This window comes from Odontesthes bonariensis, chromosome 4, assembly GCF_027942865.1.
Source record: "Odontesthes bonariensis isolate fOdoBon6 chromosome 4, fOdoBon6.hap1, whole genome shotgun sequence".
NCBI classification, from domain to species: Eukaryota; Metazoa; Chordata; class Actinopteri; order Atheriniformes; family Atherinopsidae; genus Odontesthes; species Odontesthes bonariensis.
The window spans coordinates 10746801-10766153 of NC_134509.1; the positions used below are offsets into that span (position 1 = coordinate 10746801).

At 36.1% G+C, this 19353-nt stretch overlaps 2 protein-coding genes across 27 annotated transcripts in view; both read left to right on the forward strand.

The window, feature by feature from the left end:
• Positions 1-9596, forward strand: part of LOC142378437 (uncharacterized) — a 30768-nt gene extending 21172 nt beyond the window's left edge. For 19 of the 26 annotated variants that reach the window (XM_075462926.1, XM_075462938.1, XM_075462932.1 and 16 more), the window contains 20 exons: positions 162-316; positions 527-591; positions 857-1005; positions 1263-1301; positions 2187-2375; positions 2578-2732; positions 2943-3007; positions 3273-3421; positions 3691-3729; positions 4657-4845; positions 5048-5202; positions 5413-5477; positions 5743-5891; positions 6094-6132; positions 6382-6636; positions 6861-7015; positions 7219-7283; positions 7549-7697; positions 7859-7894; positions 8481-9596. In XM_075462926.1, the coding sequence (XP_075319041.1) occupies positions 162-316; positions 527-591; positions 857-1005; positions 1263-1301; positions 2187-2375; positions 2578-2732; positions 2943-3007; positions 3273-3421; positions 3691-3729; positions 4657-4845; positions 5048-5202; positions 5413-5477; positions 5743-5891; positions 6094-6132; positions 6382-6636; positions 6861-7015; positions 7219-7283; positions 7549-7697; positions 7859-7894; positions 8481-8725 (2507 nt within the window). In that variant the 3' untranslated portion in view covers positions 8726-9596. The remainder of the gene's footprint in view (positions 1-161; positions 317-526; positions 592-856; positions 1006-1262; positions 1302-2186; positions 2376-2577; positions 2733-2942; positions 3008-3272; positions 3422-3690; positions 3730-4656; positions 4846-5047; positions 5203-5412; positions 5478-5742; positions 5892-6093; positions 6133-6381; positions 6637-6860; positions 7016-7218; positions 7284-7548; positions 7698-7858; positions 7895-8480) is intronic. The other 7 variants (XM_075462927.1, XM_075462933.1, XM_075462930.1 and 4 more) reach the window with 7 other exon arrangements.
• Positions 9597-16196: 6600 nt separating this feature from the next.
• Positions 16197-17489, forward strand: LOC142379243 (5-hydroxytryptamine receptor 4). The gene has a single exon (XM_075464386.1). The coding sequence runs from the start codon at positions 16197-16199 to the stop codon at positions 17271-17273; it is 1077 nt and encodes a 358-aa protein (XP_075320501.1). The 3' UTR covers positions 17274-17489.
• Positions 17490-19353: the final 1864 nt, after the last annotated feature.

Here is a 19353-nt window from a genome sequence, read left to right on the forward strand (position 1 = left end):
TTCAATTGATTTTACACAGCGGAAAAATAGAATAAGATTAATTAAGAATAATTAATTCCTCATGTGTCATCTCTAGCTGCAGGTTTTGCGATTCTGAACTTGTTCTATTGCACACATGTTAATATTAAATGTTTATGTAAGTAATTTTACTTTCCTTCCAGCTGCTACCACAACTGCTACTGTGATCGTAACCACTGCCGCACCACCAGAATCAACAGTCAAATTGGGATTTAGCCTGCAACAAACCTTTACCTCTGGACTTTCAAACAGTGATTCTGATGAGTTCAAGACATTAGCAAACAGAATACAAGAAGTTGTAAGTATAAATTTCTTGTTATCATTGATCTTGTGCTAAATAGAATAAATGTGATTTGTTTTGCAAATTATTTTAGCATTTTTGATAATACAATATTACAGAATGGCAGTGATGTGTAATGCAGCATAGTGTCGTTACAGCAGTTGTCTCACATTTCTCAACCTTGAAATTATATAGTACTTCAACTTCTTGTTGATTTCATTTTTACAGCTGGATTCCATCTATAGGACAAGATTTGGCGTCCGTTTCCTGCGATCTCTCATCAGAGCTTTCAGGTACATGGCATCATGTCACAGACAATAATTATCAAGGCGATATTATACTTTAAATAAGTTATAATATACCCATATCCAAATATATGATAGTTATGGACGTATTTTAAAAAAGACTCCAAGCTCTAAAAAATTTATGTTTCTCTTCAAAATGATTGCTCATTTGCTTTATTGAGAATTTTGTCACTTTGAAACATCCACTACTTATTATAATTTCACTATCAGCTGTCTGAAAGAAACAATGATTAAATAATAATTTCTCTTACAGACAAGGTTCCGTTGTGGTAGATGCTGATCTGGTATTCCATAATGCCAGCTCCGTCCCAGAAACAACCGAGGTGGCAAATGCTCTGGTGACAGCATCCAACAGTTCCAACTTCACGCTCCCGTTGAACACGTCAAGTGTGGTTGCAACAAGTAAGACTCCTTATATATATGTATATATATATATATATGTATATATATATATATATATATATATGTATATATATATATATATATATGTATATATATATATATTTTTATATATATATATATATATATATATATATATATATGTATATATATATATATATTTGTTGATCATTAGTATTAACCGTAGAAAGCAAACAGGGTTCATTACAGTATCAAAATCTAACCCATTTAGTTTAACAATTTGATTTTTGTCTTGGTAGGAATTAATACAACAACTCAACCTACCACACCAACTACAGGTAATATCATGACCCAACCACCTCATGACACTTTGACTTTGTTTAGTTTTAGAGATCCAATGGTTTCATCACCTCATGCACATAATGGACTAACAGCACCATAGATGTTTACTCACAGCTTACATATACATGGAATATTGTGAAATACAAGCAAACTGCAGTAATACTGATCACTATGAGAAGGGAAGTTTATTTTACATGTCATCATCTTAATCTAAATGATCTCCCCACCAGTTAACCCCACATCCTCACCACTAAACATAACCTCACCAGTAGTCACCATGACTTCACCAGCACTCAATGCAACCTCACCACCACTCAACATGACATCACCACCACTCAATGCAACCTCACCACCACTCAACATGACAACACCATCACTAAATGCAACTTCACCACCAGTCAACATTACATCACCACCACTCAATGCAACCTCACCACCTGTCAACATGACATCACCAGCACTCAATGCAACCTCAGCACCACTCAACATGACAACACCATCACTAAATGCAACTTCACCACCAGTCAACATTACATCACCACCACTCAATGCAACCTCACCACCTGTCAACATGACATCACCACCACTCAATGCAACTTCACCACCTGTCAACATGACATCACCACCACTCAATGCAACTTCTCCAACAGCCAGTGCAACTTCACCACCAGTCAACATTACATCACCACCACTCAATGCAACCTCACCACCTGTCAACATGACATCACCACCACTCAATGCAACTTCACCACCAGTCAACATTACATCACCACCACTCAATGCAACCTCACCACCTGTCAACATGACATCACCACCACTCAATGCAACTTCACCACCTGTCAACATGACATCACCACCACTCAATGCAACTTCTCCAACAGCCAGTGCAACTTCACCACCTGTCAACATTACATCACCACCACTCAATGCAACTTCACCACCAGTCAACATGACATCACCACCACTCAATGCCACTTCTCCAACAGTCAACATGACATCACCAACACTGAATGCAACTTCACCACCACTCAATGCAACTTCTCCACCATTGTCCACCACTTCACCTACAGGTAATAGGTCATTTGGTGTCTCTCAAAGCTAATACATAAATTTCAATTGATTTTACACAGCGGAAAAATAGAATAAGATTAATTAAGAATAATTAATTCCTCATGTCTCATCTCTAGCTGCAGGTTTTGCGATTCTGAACTTGTTCTATTGCACACATGTTAATATTAAATGTTTATGTGAGTAATTTTACTTTCCTTCCAGCTGCTACCACAACTGCTACTGTGATCGTAACCACTGCCGCACCACCAGAAACAACAGTCCAATTGGGATTTAGCCTGCAACAAACCTTTACCTCTGGACTTTCAAACAGTGATTCTGATGAGTTCAAGACATTAGCAAACAGAATACAAGAAGTTGTAAGTATAAATTTCTTGTTATCATTGATCTTGTGCTAAATAGAATAAATGTGATTTGTTTTGCAAATTATTTTAGCATTTTTGATAATACAATATTACAGAATGGCAGTGATGTGTAATGCAGCATAGTGTCGTTACAGCAGTTGTCTCACATTTCTCAACCTTGAAATTAGATAGCACTTCAACTTCTTGTTGATTTCATTTTTACAGCTGGATTCCATCTATAGGACAAGATTTGGCGTCCGTTTCCTGCGATCTCTCATCAGAGCTTTCAGGTACATGGCATCATGTCACAGACAATAATTATCAAGGCGATATTATACTTTAAATAAGTTATAATATACCCATATCCAAATATATGATAGTTATGGACGTATTTTAAAAAAGGCTCCAAGCTCTAAAAAATGTATGTTTCTCTTCAAAATGATTGCTCATTTGCTTTATTGAGAATTTTGTCACTTTGAAACATCCACTACTTATTATAATTTCACAATCAGCTGTCTGAAAGAAACAATGATTAAATAATAATTTCTCTTACAGACAAGGTTCCGTTGTGGTAGATGCTGATCTGGTATTCCATAATGCCAGCTCCGTCCCAGAAACAACCGAGGTGGCAAATGCTCTGGTGACAGCATCCAACAGTTCCAACTTCACGCTCCCGTTGAACACGTCAAGTGTGGTTGCAACAAGTAAGACTCCTTATATATATGTATATATATATATATATGTATATATATATATATATATATATATGTATATATATATATATTTTTATATATATATATATATATATATATATATATATATATATATATATATATATATATATATATATATATATGTATATATATATATATATTTGTTGATCATTAGTATTAACCGTAGAAAGCAAACAGGGTTCATTACAGTATCAAAATCTAACCCATTTAGTTTAACAATTTGATTTTTGTCTTGGTAGGAATTAATACAACAACTCAACCTACCACACCAACTACAGGTAATATCATGACCCAACCACCTCATGACACTTTGACTTTGTTTAGTTTTAGAGATCCAATGGTTTCATCGCCTCATGCACATAATGGACTAACAGCACCATAGATGTTTACTCACAGCTTACATATACATGGAATATTGTGAAATACAAGCAAACTGCAGTAATACTGATCACTATGAGAAGGGAAGTTTATTTTACATGTCATCATCTTAATCTAAATGATCTCCCCACCAGTTAACCCCACATCCTCACCACTAAACATAACCTCACCAGTAGTCACCATGACTTCACCAGCACTCAATGCAACCTCACCACCACTCAACATGACATCACCACCACTCAATGCAACCTCACCACCACTCAACATGACATCACCAGCACTCAATGCAACCTCACCACCACTCAACATGACAACACCATCACTAAATGCAACTTCACCACCAGTCAACATTACATCACCACCACTCAATGCAACCTCACCACCTGTCAACATGACATCACCAGCACTCAATGCAACCTCAGCACCACTCAACATGACAACACCATCACTAAATGCAACTTCACCACCAGTCAACATTACATCACCACCACTCAATGCAACCTCACCACCTGTCAACATGACATCACCACCACTCAATGCAACTTCACCACCTGTCAACATGACATCACCACCACTCAATGCAACTTCTCCAACAGCCAGTGCAACTTCACCACCAGTCAACATTACATCACCACCACTCAATGCAACCTCACCACCTGTCAACATGACATCACCACCACTCAATGCAACTTCACCACCAGTCAACATTACATCACCACCACTCAATGCAACTTCACCACCTGTCAACATTACATCACCACCACTCAATGCAACTTCACCACCTGTCAACATGACATCACCACCACTCAATGCAACTTCTCCAACAGCCAGTGCAACTTCACCACCTGTCAACATTACATCACCACCACTCAATGCAACTTCAGCACCAGTCAACATGACATCACCACCACTCAATGCCACTTCTCCAACAGTCAACATGACATCACCAACACTGAATGCAACTTCACCACCACTCAATGCAACTTCTCCACCATTGTCCACCACTTCACCTACAGGTAATAGGTCATTTGGTGTCTCTCAAAGCTAATACATAAATTTCAATTGATTTTACACAGCGGAAAAATAGAATAAGATTAATTAAGAATAATTAATTCCTCATGTCTCATCTCTAGCTGCAGGTTTTGCGATTCTGAACTTGTTCTATTGCACACATGTTAATATTAAATGTTTATGTGAGTAATTTTACTTTCCTTCCAGCTGCTACCACAACTGCTACTGTGATCGTAACCACTGCCGCACCACCAGAAACAACAGTCCAATTGGGATTTAGCCTGCAACAAACCTTTACCTCTGGACTTTCAAACAGTGATTCTGATGAGTTCAAGACATTAGCAAACAGAATACAAGAAGTTGTAAGTATAAATTTCTTGTTATCATTGATCTTGTGCTAAATAGAATAAATGTGATTTGTTTTGCAAATTATTTTAGCATTTTTGATAATACAATATTACAGAATGGCAGTGATGTGTAATGCAGCATAGTGTCGTTACAGCAGTTGTCTCACATTTCTCAACCTTGAAATTAGATAGCACTTCAACTTCTTGTTGATTTCATTTTTACAGCTGGATTCCATCTATAGGACAAGATTTGGCGTCCGTTTCCTGCGATCTCTCATCAGAGCTTTCAGGTACATGGCATCATGTCACAGACAATAATTATCAAGGCGATATTATACTTTAAATAAGTTATAATATACCCATATCCAAATATATGATAGTTATGGACGTATTTTAAAAAAGGCTCCAAGCTCTAAAAAATGTATGTTTCTCTTCAAAATGATTGCTCATTTGCTTTATTGAGAATTTTGTCACTTTGAAACATCCACTACTTATTATAATTTCACAATCAGCTGTCTGAAAGAAACAATGATTAAATAATAATTTCTCTTACAGACAAGGTTCCGTTGTGGTAGATGCTGATCTGGTATTCCGTAATGCCAGCTCCGTCCCAGAAACAACTGAGGTTGCAAATGCTCTGGTGACAGCATCCAACAGTTCCAACTTCACGCTCCCGTTGAACATATCAAGTGTGGTTGCAACAAGTAAGACTCCTTATGTATATATATATATGCTTTGCTTTCTCCGGTAAATACTAATGATCAACAAATATATACATATATATATATACAAATATATATATATATTTGTTGACCATTAGTATATACCGGAGAAAGCAAAGCAGTCTTCATTACAGTATCAAAATTTAACCCAATTAGTTTAACAATTTGATTTTTGTCTTGGTAGGAATTAATACAACAACTCAACCTACCACACCAACTACAGGTAATACCTCACCACCACTCAACATGACAACACCATCTCTCTATGCAACTTCAGCACCACTCAACATGACAACACCATCACTCAATGCAACCTCACCACCACTCAATGCAACTTCAGCACCACTCAACATGACAACACCATCACTCAATGCAACTTCAGCACCAGTCAACATGACATCACCACCACTCAATGCAACTTCAGCACCACTCAACATGACATCACCATCACTCAATGCAACTTCTCCAACAGCCAGTGCAACTTCACCACAACTGAATTCAACTTCCTCACTTGCCAACATGACATCACCATCACTCAATGCAACTTCTCCAACAGCCAGTGCAACTTCACCACCTGTCAACATTACATCACCACCACTCAATGTAACTTCTCCAACAGCCAGTGCAACTTCACCACCTGTCAACATGACATCACCACCACTGAATTCAACTTCACCACCAGTCAATGTCACCTCAGTGCCACCATTGTCCACCACGTCCCCTACAGGTAATAGGTCATTTAGTGTCTCTTACAGCTAATACATTAGTTTCAATTGATTTCACACAGCGGAAAAATAGAATAAGATTAATTAAGATAAATTAATTCCTCATGTGTAATATGTCATTAAGATCTGTGTCATCTCTAGCTGCATTTTTTGCGATTCTGAACTTGTTCTATTGCACACAGGTTAATATTAAACGTTTATGTAAGTAATTTTACTTTCCTTCCAGCTGTTACCACAACTGCTACTGTGATCGTAACCAATGCCGCACCACCAGAAACAATTGTCAAATTGGGATTTAGCCTGCGACAAACCTTTACCTCTGGACTTTTAAACAGTGATTCTGATGAGTTCAAGACATTAGCAAACAGAATACAAGAAGTTGTAAGTATAAATTTCTTGTTATCATTGATCTTATGCTAAATGAAATAAATGTGATTTGTTTTGAAAAATATTTTAGAATTTTTGATAATACAATATTACAGAATGGCAGTGATGTGTAATATAGCATAGTGTAGTTATAGCAGTTGTCTCACATTTCCCAACATTTCCCAACCTTCAACTTCTTGTTGATTTCATTTTTACAGCTGGATTCCATCTATAGGACCAGATTTGGCGTCCGTTTCCTGCGATCTCTTATCAGAGCTTTCAGGTACATGGCAACATGTCACAGACAATAGTTATCAAGGCGATATTATACTTTAAATAAGTTATAATATACCCATATCCAAATATATGACAGTTATGGACGTATTTTAAAAAAGGCTCCAAGCTCTAAAAAATTTATGTTTCTCTTCAAAATGATTGCTCATTTGCTTTATTGAGAATTTTGTCACTTTGAAACATCCACTGCTTATTATAATTTCACAATCAGCTGTCTGAAAGAAACAATGATTAAATAATAATTTCTCTTACAGACAAGGTTCCGTTGTGGTAGATGCTGATCTGGTATTCCGTAATGCCAGCTCCGTCCCAGAAACAACTGAGGTGGAAAATGCTCTGGTGACAGCATCCAACAATTCCAACTTCACACTCCCGTTGAACACGTCAAGTGTGGTTGCAACAAGTAAGACTCCTTTTATACATATATATATATATATATATATATATATATATATATATATATATTTGTTGATCTTTAGTATTTACCGTAGAAAGCAAACAGGGTTCATTACAGTATCAAAATCTAACCCAATTAGTTTAACAATTTGATTTTTTTCTTGGTAGGAATTAATACAACTCAACCTACCACACCAACTACAGGTAATATCATGACCCAACCACCTCATGACACTTTGACTTTGTTTAGTTTTAGAGATCAAATGGTTTTATCACCTCATGCATATAATGGACTAACAGGACCATAGATGTTTACTATTTACTAGTAGTAAGCATTCGCTTACCACTGCTCAATGCAACTTTACCACCAGTAAGCATGACCTCACCACCACCTATTTCAACTTGACTATCATTATTAAAGCCTACAATTTCCACAGCAGGTAACTGATTGTCTCCATTAACCAATACATCTGTACCAGTTTTCGTTTTTCACTCAGCACACAAAATCGACGTTCTAGTATACATTGGTACCAAAACCTGTTTCATTTTGAGCACATTGAGTTGCCTGTGGTATGAAATGCGCTATATAAATAAAGATTGATTGATTTATTGATTGATTTGTAAATTTATAGTTAACAATCTCAACTAAAATTAGATTTACTTCCACTCATTGTGATTTCCCCATGCTTCTAAGCATGTAAGTATAGGGGTAAAACTTAATATGTTCATCAACGTTTTATTTAGAGACTTGCTACAGAATAACATTAATTGATAATTGGTTTGCTTACAGTCTCCACAACTACAGTTGCAACAACTGCAGCTCCAACAACTGCAGCTGCAACAACTGCAGCTGCAACAACTGCAGCTCCAACAACTGCAGCTGCAACAACTGCAGCTGCAACAACTGCAGCTCCAACAACTGTTGCTGCAACCACAGCTCCAAGTACCACTGCTAATGCTCCCACTACTACTACAACTACTGTAATCTTTTCACTTACAATGCTGGCTGTTGCACAGGTGCTGATTAATTTATAGCATCTAAGAGTCTCAGTAGCATTTGCTGCATGGACAAAAGTGCAACAATGCTTGTGCTTGTAAAAAAAAACAAAACAACAAAAGCTATAACAAGTGTGCATTATGATATTTGCCAATACATCATGTGGTAAAAAGATGTGTGCTGCATGTCAGAGATGAAGACAGTTTTTCCAAATGTTATATTGTATTTTATTTAAGGTACTAATCATGACAATTCTAAGCTAATCTATTTACTATACTTGTTTTGAAAATGCATTTATTTTGTTTGATTTTTTTTCCCCAGTATTGGACTGTTAAAATATTCTAAAAAATGCAAATACATAGAGAATAACGTACCACAAATGTATTTCTTATTAATAGCACTATACAGTATCACTCAGCAGGATACAATTTATCATCCAAAGGAACTCTTCAGTGAACGGGTGAAAATTAAGAGGTGTGTTGTTTATGTAGTATGGCACCAAAAGGTAGGAGAATTGAGGTTAAATAATCTTAAAGCTGGAGAAGATTTGTATTGTGTTTGAGATCAACAATTAATTTAACAGTTTTCAACAATTAGTTTTTATTCCAGATTTGTAAATGTGAGAACAAATATAATGACTATGAACTTTATGCAGCTAATTTTATCAATCAAACTGCCATCATATGTCTTTTGGCAACAACACCCAGTTCCAAGTGATTAGTGTTGGATGTGCACTGCGTTAAATGAGAAGTTAGATGATAGTCAAAAATGTTTAGGCACTATAATGACGTAAACATATATGCTTGATTGATCAACAGGGCCTATTGAATACTTTTTGTGTATGCTTTAAAAAAATGGATAAAACTGCACTGTTAATCAGCAAACTAATAAAAGGGTATATTTAAAATATTGTGTTGTTATTTGAATGTTTTTCTTTAGCTTCTCTTTTGTTGTCTTTGTCACTCATATTAAGAATGGATATGCTTCATATATGTTTGTAATGACTCATGAAAATAAACCTTTCAAATCATAATCTTTTTAAAAACAGAAATAAAAAACAAATTGATCATATTGTGCAAAAAAAAGAGGTTTTCAGAGGATAATCTGGAGATTCACAACTAAAAGTGTGTGTGTGTGTGTGTGTGTGTGTGCATAAGATAAATGCTGGAATGGAAACATTACTGTCATTGTTATGAATAATCTAAAAACAACAACAAAAAAAACTTTTAGCAGCCTCCGTTCAGCAGCCATAAAATACATTGGAAGTGCAATCGAACATTCAGTAAACAGATTAATGACTACATACATAGATTGAATTTTCTATGTAAATGAAAATAAAACTATGCAAAAGATTTAAAAAAATCTAAATAGAAAGCACCATATAAAGTCTCCAGCATAATCGCCTCCAGAGGGTAACCTTAGTGCAGTGTTTCTCAATTCCGGTCCTTGGGACCCACTGCCCTACATGTTCGATGTTTCCCTCCTCCAGCACACCTGATTCAAATGAATGGCTCCTGATCAGGCCACTGCAGAGTTTGGTGACGAGTTGATCATTTGAATCAGGTGTGCTGGAGGAGGGAAACATCAAAAACATGCAGGGCATGTTCACTCCTCCCCCATACAGCTGAGCTGAAACCACATACAGTGTCCAGCATAGAAAACATTGCCTGTCAAAGTTGTTTTTTTTAGTTTCTGTCCACACATCAGACTTTTTTCATAATCCCAAATAAATTCAAAAATAAAAATGGTCAGCTTCATCCTTGAGGACTATTTTCCACATCCATTGCATGGTTAATGTGGCAGTATATCTCCTTAGGAGCTAGAATCCTATATTAGTCAAGAATGTGACAGCATTCTTCTCTGAAAGGTTCAGCAACTGGTCTCCTCAGTTCTTACATTTTTACAGACTGTTGTTAAAACAAGAGGGGATGCTATACGGAGGTAATCTTGGCCCTGAACTTTTTTTAGGTGGGTTCGCTAATATTTTTCACAAAGTTGTGAATTATCTCAATTGATATGTTTTCTATATTTTATTGCAAAGCATATATATATTTGCTCATGATAATCTTCATACATACTTAACAATGATTGCATTCTGTTTTTATTTACATTTAACACATCGTCCCAAGTTTTTGAGTGAGAGCAATACTCTAAATTACACTGTTGATAATGAAATGTGTAATCAGCTTTGATAGGTTAGTGTCTTAGCACTCCAGTCTCTTCACTTGTCTTTCAGGAACAAAAGAGCAGATGTGCAGCAGGGTACCCTGCCTGTTAAGCATACTTGCAATACACATATGAATGACTGGTCTAAAAACATAAAGCAAACAGAGAAAATTAATCATTAAGCCTTTTATTGCACCCTTCATTAAAAATCCCTCATGTTTAATTAGAATACATTCGCCACACTTGAAATACGTCTGTCACTGGCTAGGGCCCAAGGTATTCATGCTTGGCAGGACTGACTCTGGTCTATTGCTCACTGACAAACATGAAAGGGCTGATGAGAGCTGTTTTAGGCATATGTAGAAAGCTGCATCTGTGCAAAAATAGATATGCTTTAGAATTATTATTATTATTATTATTATTATTATTATTATTAATAAAATATCTACGCTCAGTGTTGGTTAGCTTAGCTTTTTAGCGATTTTTGTCAGCATATATTAAAGTATAAAACTAATGGCAATAAAGTAGCAGAAATAGAATGACCTAATCATGACGCTTTTACTGGAGTCCTGATATGTTCTAGAGATGTTTTAGACACATTCCAGAGCAGTGGCATGTGCAAACACAAATGTCCACAACGTTTGCTCTAGATTTCTTGTAGATATTTTCCAATTAGATCCCTGCTAAAATCACTGCAACATCAGTGGCCGAGCCAATGTGCTCAAGTTGCAGCAAATATTCTGGAGAATTTGCTGTGACTGAGTTGTGTGAGCGTGTGTGCTGGTAACGGTTGCTGCTAATTCTTCAACCCACTGACCTGGTTGCTGCCTTCCACTTGTTCCTCGTTATTGTCAATATGCTCAGATGTTATTGCCACAGGTGATATGCTAAATGACAGCACATCCCACACACTGGACTTTTAAGGATAGATGTTACAGGAGAGAAGAGAACACATTTAAACAAATTACTTCATATAACCATAAAGGTTCCACAACAATAAACGGTAATGATAAAATATTTTGGAACTAACAAGCCAATCCTCATTACCCTCCTCCACCTTGGATGTATGATGCAATATTTTAGAATTCTACACGTTGAAATTGATGATGATCAAACAATAATACAGAGAGGGCTTAGGAAAGTATCCTCTACCTTTTCAACCAACTCTCAGTGCACAATGTGGATTAGCTACATTTGTCCATGGCTCAAAAGAGTGCCAATATTGTAGTTGTATTGTTTTGTTTAGGGCAGCATTTACGTGATGTGATGGCAATCCCCGAACTCTAATTATGGTATTTTCAATAAAAAAGTAAAATAACTTATTTGATGACTGACACTATGGGTTTGTTACATTGCTGTTCATGTACTAAAACCACCAGTTATCCCTTCCTACCTTAGAAGTGGCAAACAGCAATTTTGTGACAGTTTAATGTAATGTAAAATCTAGGCATGCTGCAGTTTTTCACAGACAAACATTCATGTAACTATTTTATTGCCTTGAACTTTTTTTACCTTTATTGTAAAAGTGCCATATTTTGCACAACATGGCCATGAGATGTCCTCAATGTAGTCTGTGTTGACCTTTTCGGTGAAATTATTGTAAGTCGTGTGGTTTTAATTGACGTTTGAATAACAGCCTTCTGCAATAGACATAGTTCATAAAAGGTTTGATCCACAGTGTATAGCCAAAAGTGAATGAATGCATAATTGTATAAATAGGGCTAGGTGTTTCAATCCCTAACATTTCTGCAGAGCACTCACCTTGTATGGAGATGCGTTTGAGTGTTTTGGGGTATTTAAATGGGAACAGAGGGTAGGAGAGAAGAGAGGTAGTGAGAAGAGAGAGAGAGGGTGAGGAAGGCAGAGTCAGGGAGAGGTGCCGGATCCTAGCCTCATTGGGTGTTTCGGCCAATTATCACAAGACATACTTAGCTGGGGAAGGCCCACCACAGGCTCATAAGACCTGGGCGTGTGCCGCCTAGTGACTGAAGTGGTCTTTGGCAGCCCATCCGGTTTCTTTTCGTTTCAGCCACAACCAGTGACCGCTTCGTTCAGGCACAGTGGAGAGTTCTTTGATTAATTTCCGCTGTGCCTGCCCTCTGATACTTAACTCCTTTAGCAGCCTTGTGGTGGAAAAGGCCACAAACCCCCTGCAACCCACTTCCACTGGACACACTCTCACCTTCCAACCTCACTGATCTGCCTCTGCTGCTCTGCTGCCAACAGAAGAAGTACAAGAGGAAGCAACAGACACAGAAGTACGACAGAGTGTTGAGATAAACAGAGCATATTGACATGTTAAAAGCACAGTAGCTAAAACCTCCTTGCAAGTAAACATAGCCTTTGCCTCAAATCCCTCAAACAAAGAAACCACATTGAAACGTGAAAAAAAGCCGAAGACTAAATATTGGTGTTGCTTATCTTAACTAGAAACAGATTATAGGCAGTAAAGGACCAAAATCTATTGTAGAACTACAATTCTAACCTTTGGATCCAGTTTATGTTGTTACTATAACTTGCCTTACAGTGCCAATATGTTAATGTATGTGCTAGAAATTGAGCTATTTATATAATGTAAATTGCACAGATGTAAAAGTGTCTTTGTTATTATACCCAGCAATCACAGTATCAGCAGAAAGATCCAAATTACTTTGTAATCGTCTTATTATTTGTCAGAAACTTAATAGTCAGACACTGAATGGATGTCAACTCAAAACTGGGGGGAAAAAAAAGCACAAAACATTGAATAGAGTTGGCAGGGGAGTTGGCACCAGGCTGCATTTTATTAGCTTGATAACTGTTGCATACGATTATTACAGCCTACTCCCCACCCCTCCCTTTCGTCTGCATAAAGCCTAGGTTGATGGAGCTGCAGTATTGCACAGACACGAGGGCAGACGATCATCTTTCTTCGAAACAGGTGAGAATCATGGTTAACTCATTTAACATCACCAAAGCTATTCTTTGTAGAATCATTTAGGAAAAGAACGATAATCCTACTTTATTTTATGCTTTAGATATGGCTTTTTGATTGCAGTGATTCTAAGAGAAAGTGGAATGTCCTTTAATATTTCATATTTCATATTCATGTTTATGTCAGTGTCATACCAGCATTATTTTCCACAAATCGGAAGCGTAATAACAGATTTCCACAGTGTATAAATTAATCTTTTCATTAATTTACTTTCATTACTCTATTAGTAATGTCATTTGTAAAAGGATGACATAAAGATATTACAAAGAGCTTTTGCAATCACGATATACGATTATACTCATCCAGTAATTACTGTCTTTTGACACTGTAAATCATTATATCAACTTTGAAGAGACTGTTATGACAGAGTCATAACTCAAATGTAAGTGTATGATTCTTGCAGTTATGACATCAGAATTGAGCTTTGAAAAAAATGTAAAAAATATTTCTGCATGGAGATAGGGTGAGAGGAGGACCGTCCCTATATTTCTTCACTAAACAGTGAAATGCCCTCTATTTCCAGGTGGGCATATTAAAAAAAGCCTTGACCTGCTTTCATAGAAAAAAAAAAAAAAGATGACTGCAGACTTTTTGATGTTCACAGCAGAAACTAATATAAAAGTGAATAACATTAACATGTTTGCACAATTTCAGTGCAACAAATAAAAACAATGTAACATTTTAAGAGTATGCCCCATTAACATATTTCTGGTTACAGTAACCTGATATATACTATTATTATTATCATCATTAATATTTATTAATTTATTAAAGATTAAAATCTTTAATTGTACCGTACTGTACATAATAGTGACACAGTTCCTTAACTTAAACCCTATGAATTAAACATTTCCATGGAAGAATCATTCCAGAAGTAAAGCTCAGTCAATGTTATGGTTTGCATTATCGTCATAGCTGTTATGCTGCAAATAAGTGGAACAAACTGCCAGTGGAGATTAAACTTTCACCAAATGTAGACATTTTTAAATCCAGGTTAAAAACATTTCTTTTCTCATGTGTCTATGCATGAAATATCTTTTAACTTATCTAGACTGTTGCCTGATTTTAAATTCATTTAAATGATTTTATTTGTTTCTCTTTATATTATTTTATGTATTTTTAATGCTTCTTGCACTCCCTGCTACAATGCTTTTATTTTATGTAAAGCACTTTGAACTGTTTGTAAAAAATTATATATAATATATAATATAATAATAAATTTGATTTGATTTGATTTGATTTCATCTGGGAGAAAGCCATTCCACTCTTCTGAAACACTGAATTTAATTTAATGTGTAAATTTAGTCAGCTGAACTCAAGATTGTTCAGAAATATTTTTTCTAATTCCAGCATAAAGGATGAAGTGCATACATGGATGAAATTATTATATTTTTTTTTATCTTGCAACTCAAAAAAAAATCCAATTTGTCTTATTTATGTGAAACGTGACATTGTAGTTTGATTGATTGGCGCAATCTAAGTGTTGTTTTGTTTTTACATTAAGTTAATTTGATTTGCAAAGTCCTAATGAATTGTTCTGGATGATTATAGTATTGTAAGCATGTTGCAGTTTTTACACTGTAAATAGGTATATATTTGAATCATACATTACCCTATTTTTACTCATGGTCAATGATGGTAAGTACAATTCAAGACAAAAGATTATAATTGGTTAATCAAAAAAACTAAAACATGGGAATGTAAAAAAAACATTATTTTATCTCGTCCCATCATGACAGCATTATCCCTGTGGTACTAATTAAAATATATTTCAAGTCAACAGGAACATCTGCTCCACTGGCACAGGAAGCTTAATCCGATTCTGTAATATGATGTAATGCTAACAAACACACTTGTGTAAAAATACTGTGAGTAATAAGTAGTATTCTCACAATTCAGCACATAGGGGTAGATTTTTAAATGAAAATGTCAAATTCCTAAACACCTCCAGTGCTTGTCATGAGTCGCTGTCATTGGGAAAATTTCCCCTCCAAAAGCCCCGGTGACGGCTGAGTTGGATAGACACTTCACTTCTTCCAGGGTTAATAGTATATTATTTAAAAGTTTTGGCAGATTTTTGTTATAGTTTAGAAAAACCCATCCAAAAAACAAACACGTCTACCAGATTATTATTAAAAGAAACCACTTGCAACACAACAGGTAAGCAGATAGAGTGTCAGATAAAGAAACTCTATCTCAGGCTTGCAGTGTCACGTGACTCATTTTTTAAACTAAAGCTAAAGTTTAGAGAATAGCTGATAATAAGTTTGCATAGTGTCGTAATTCAGTCAAAAACTTCTGTGTGGTCCATTCAACAAAGTATTGATTTCCAACTTTGTCTGCATATCTTGACAGGTTTTTATGAAACCATGGATAACAGCAGCCTGGGATGGCCTCAAGATGCGAACACATCTCTTCAGATTGAACTTCATTCCTGCACATCATTCAGGAACCAGGTCTCCCGCATTTTCCTGTATGTCTCTCTCTCAGTTGGAATCGCCTGTACTGTGGTGGGCAACTTTCTGGTTGTCTTGTCAATTGGCTACTTCAAGCAGCTGCAGTCTCCAACAAACTCTTTTGTCATGTCCCTTGCTGTAGCTGACTGTCTTGTAGGCCTGGTGGTGATGCCTTATAGTATGATTCGGACTGTGGAAGGATGCTGGTATTTCGGTACCCTTTTTTGTAAGCTTCATTCTAGCCTTGATGTCATGCTTTGCACTGCCTCCATATTCCATCTCAGCTGCATAGCCTTTGACCGTTATTATGCAGTCTGCAACCCACTTGTTTACTCCCTAAAGATGTCCCAACGTCGGGTAGCTCTTCTCATTGGCATTTGTTGGGCTGTTCCTATGCTCATTTCCTTTGGCCCTATAATGCTAGATCTTCACATTGCTGAAATAGACGTGTTCATTCCTAAAGATGCATGTGTGTTCCTGGTCAGCCGCATATATGCTGTCATGGCTTCCTTGGTTGCCTTTTACCTGCCTATGGCTATCATGCTAGTGGCCTACTGGAAGATCTTCAAAGTTGCAAAGCGGCAGGCCATGCAGATCAGTGCCATGGAAAGCCAGATGGCTGCTGGAGTGGGCAAAGACTCAAGCAAGAAAAAAAGACATCGCAACACGATGAAAAGGGAAAGAAAAGCAGCAAAAACTTTAGGTATCATCATGGGAGTTTTCCTTATCTTTTGGATGCCTTTCTTCACAGTCAACATTGTGGATCCCTTCATTGAATACAGCACAGAGGTCATCATCTGGGATGTATTTCTCTGGTTAGGATATATCAACTCATCTCTGAATCCTTTCCTGTATGGGTTTTTCAACCGTTCCTTTCGAAGGGCATTCCTCATGTTCATGGGCTGCAGGGTATGCCTTCCCGGATCATCCCCAGGAATGGAGTTATCGCACACTAGGAAAGAAGCAAATGAATGTGCAGATCAACCATGAAATGAAGATAGTACCTGTACATTTTGTGTAGCTATCGAAAGATCAATGATGAGTTTGATTGACAAGGGTTCTCTAACCATAATGTACGAAATCACATATTGTCCTTCCAGATTTATAATCCAGCTTGATTCTGCCACAATGGCTTTTCCAAAGAAGTAGTGCTTGCAACATCATTTGCTTAGGGTAATTTTATTGGGTTACTCTTGATTTGTGTTTGTGGTGTTAGATGATAATCCATCCAGAAATTAGCAGAAAGAAATTTAGTATATCCATGTTTTTATGAAAAGACAAATGGTGTCTCACAATCAAGGAGTTATTCCATGATTGTGAGACACCTTCCGATATTTTCTGTTAAAATTATTCTTAAAATGGAAAGCCACCAAATGATCCATGAGAGTAGAAGACAAGTGAGGGAAATTTACATTATTATTTCATGTCCATACAAACTAGAAGTTTTGGAGGGCTAAACTAAACATAAACCATTGATTACAAGTAACAAGTTGCTGACTTAATCTCAGGTAAAAACCTCACTAATGCTTAAAACTATCTTTTAATATATAAACTTTATTTCAATGTCCCTCTTCTAAAGTATTTTGAGTGTTTGCAGTGTTTGAGTATTTTGATTACTTGCATCAAATTCTAGATTTATTTATATCTTTTTAAATAAAATGATGTTGGTCAATGACGACACTGAAAATTATTTTCTTTGTGTTTGTTGCAGAAGATTCAAATTAATTGAGAAATTCCAGAAATAACGTTTTTGTTGCATTTCCAAAAACTTTTCTGTAAATTGGATTTGTACACAAGTCAACTGTTGAAGTTCATCAAAATGGATGGAAAGCATCTTATTTACAAAAGTTTATTGCAACTAGATGTCAAGCTTTGGCGTATAAAGAAATATCTTTCATGCAGTTTGGCTGTAAATATTAGTATTAGTTTTGTTTTTTGAGGGGAGAAAGTTACTCTTTTGTTGATGTAAGGATTAACAGTTGTTGTCTAAGCAGTAAGATGTGTCTCGGTGCTAGTAGTCGAATATATCAACTCATTTGTAACTCTTTCAGATAAAAAAAATAAGTAAATTAAAAAAAAAGATAAAACGAAGTAACGCAGATTAAATTTAACCTGACAGAAGAGCCAGGACTTCAAGCAACTGTGGAATAGTAAAACCTTCTCAATGACCTGACAGAAAGATGAGAGATCACAGGTGTTTAACAGAGGTTTTCAAGGTAGTTGTGTAATATCTCAAATACAATGGGTTAAAGTCGCTGCTGATATGAGAAGAGATGTGGCATGTTTGGAAAATGTGCAGCAATCATTTTCTTGCTTGTGTAACATATGGTACATAACAAGTTAAGGTCCCTGTTTTAAAAACATGAAGTTAGTTTATGTTAAATTAGCCTGTATGGCTACTCTCTGAATGCATTTAAAGGAATTTATATCTTCCTTTGCTGTAAATTATGGTCTTTTCATTATCCAGGATAAATAGTCTCAAAGTTGAGTCATCTGTAATTTTGCACTAATAATGAGATAGTAATACATGATTACAATCACTGGTAACTTATAGCCTTTATATATCCAAATCTGCTATACAGACAACGGACATAATTGATGTGCAGTATGCTGTTGGTATTTGTGCTTCAATTCATGTTAAGCTAGTGATGCTATAAAAAGCCTCCTCAATGAAGTTTACCTGTACTTTAACACTGTTATGAACCCAAATTTTGTTTAACTTTTCACTGCATACAAGACACATTACACAACATAAAAGCAATGTTTGTAATAAAAATTTCAAAATGAGCTTTTTTTCCACATCTCGTTCAGTTAAGTTAATGGTGGGGAAGAAGTAAGTAGAAGCATGAATTTAGCTTGTTTGAGACACACATTTCCATTTTTCATGCGTTTGTGAAAAAAGCCTTGATTCTGATTATCATTGGTCCAATAAAAAAATGCAAAGAATATATATTTATGTGTGTTTTTGTTCATTTTTTTCAACCCAGGTCAAGGGAGGATCTAAGTGAACTCATGGTGGAAAAAGTCTGTTAACGGGAAGCAGTTATCAATCAATAGTCCTGATAAAGTC

Bases quoted from the DNA above. Each gene is read 5' to 3' on its own strand.
- LOC142379243 (XM_075464386.1), top strand. From the start codon at position 16,197: ATGGATAACAGCAGCCTGGGATGGCCTCAAGATGCGAACACATCTCTT.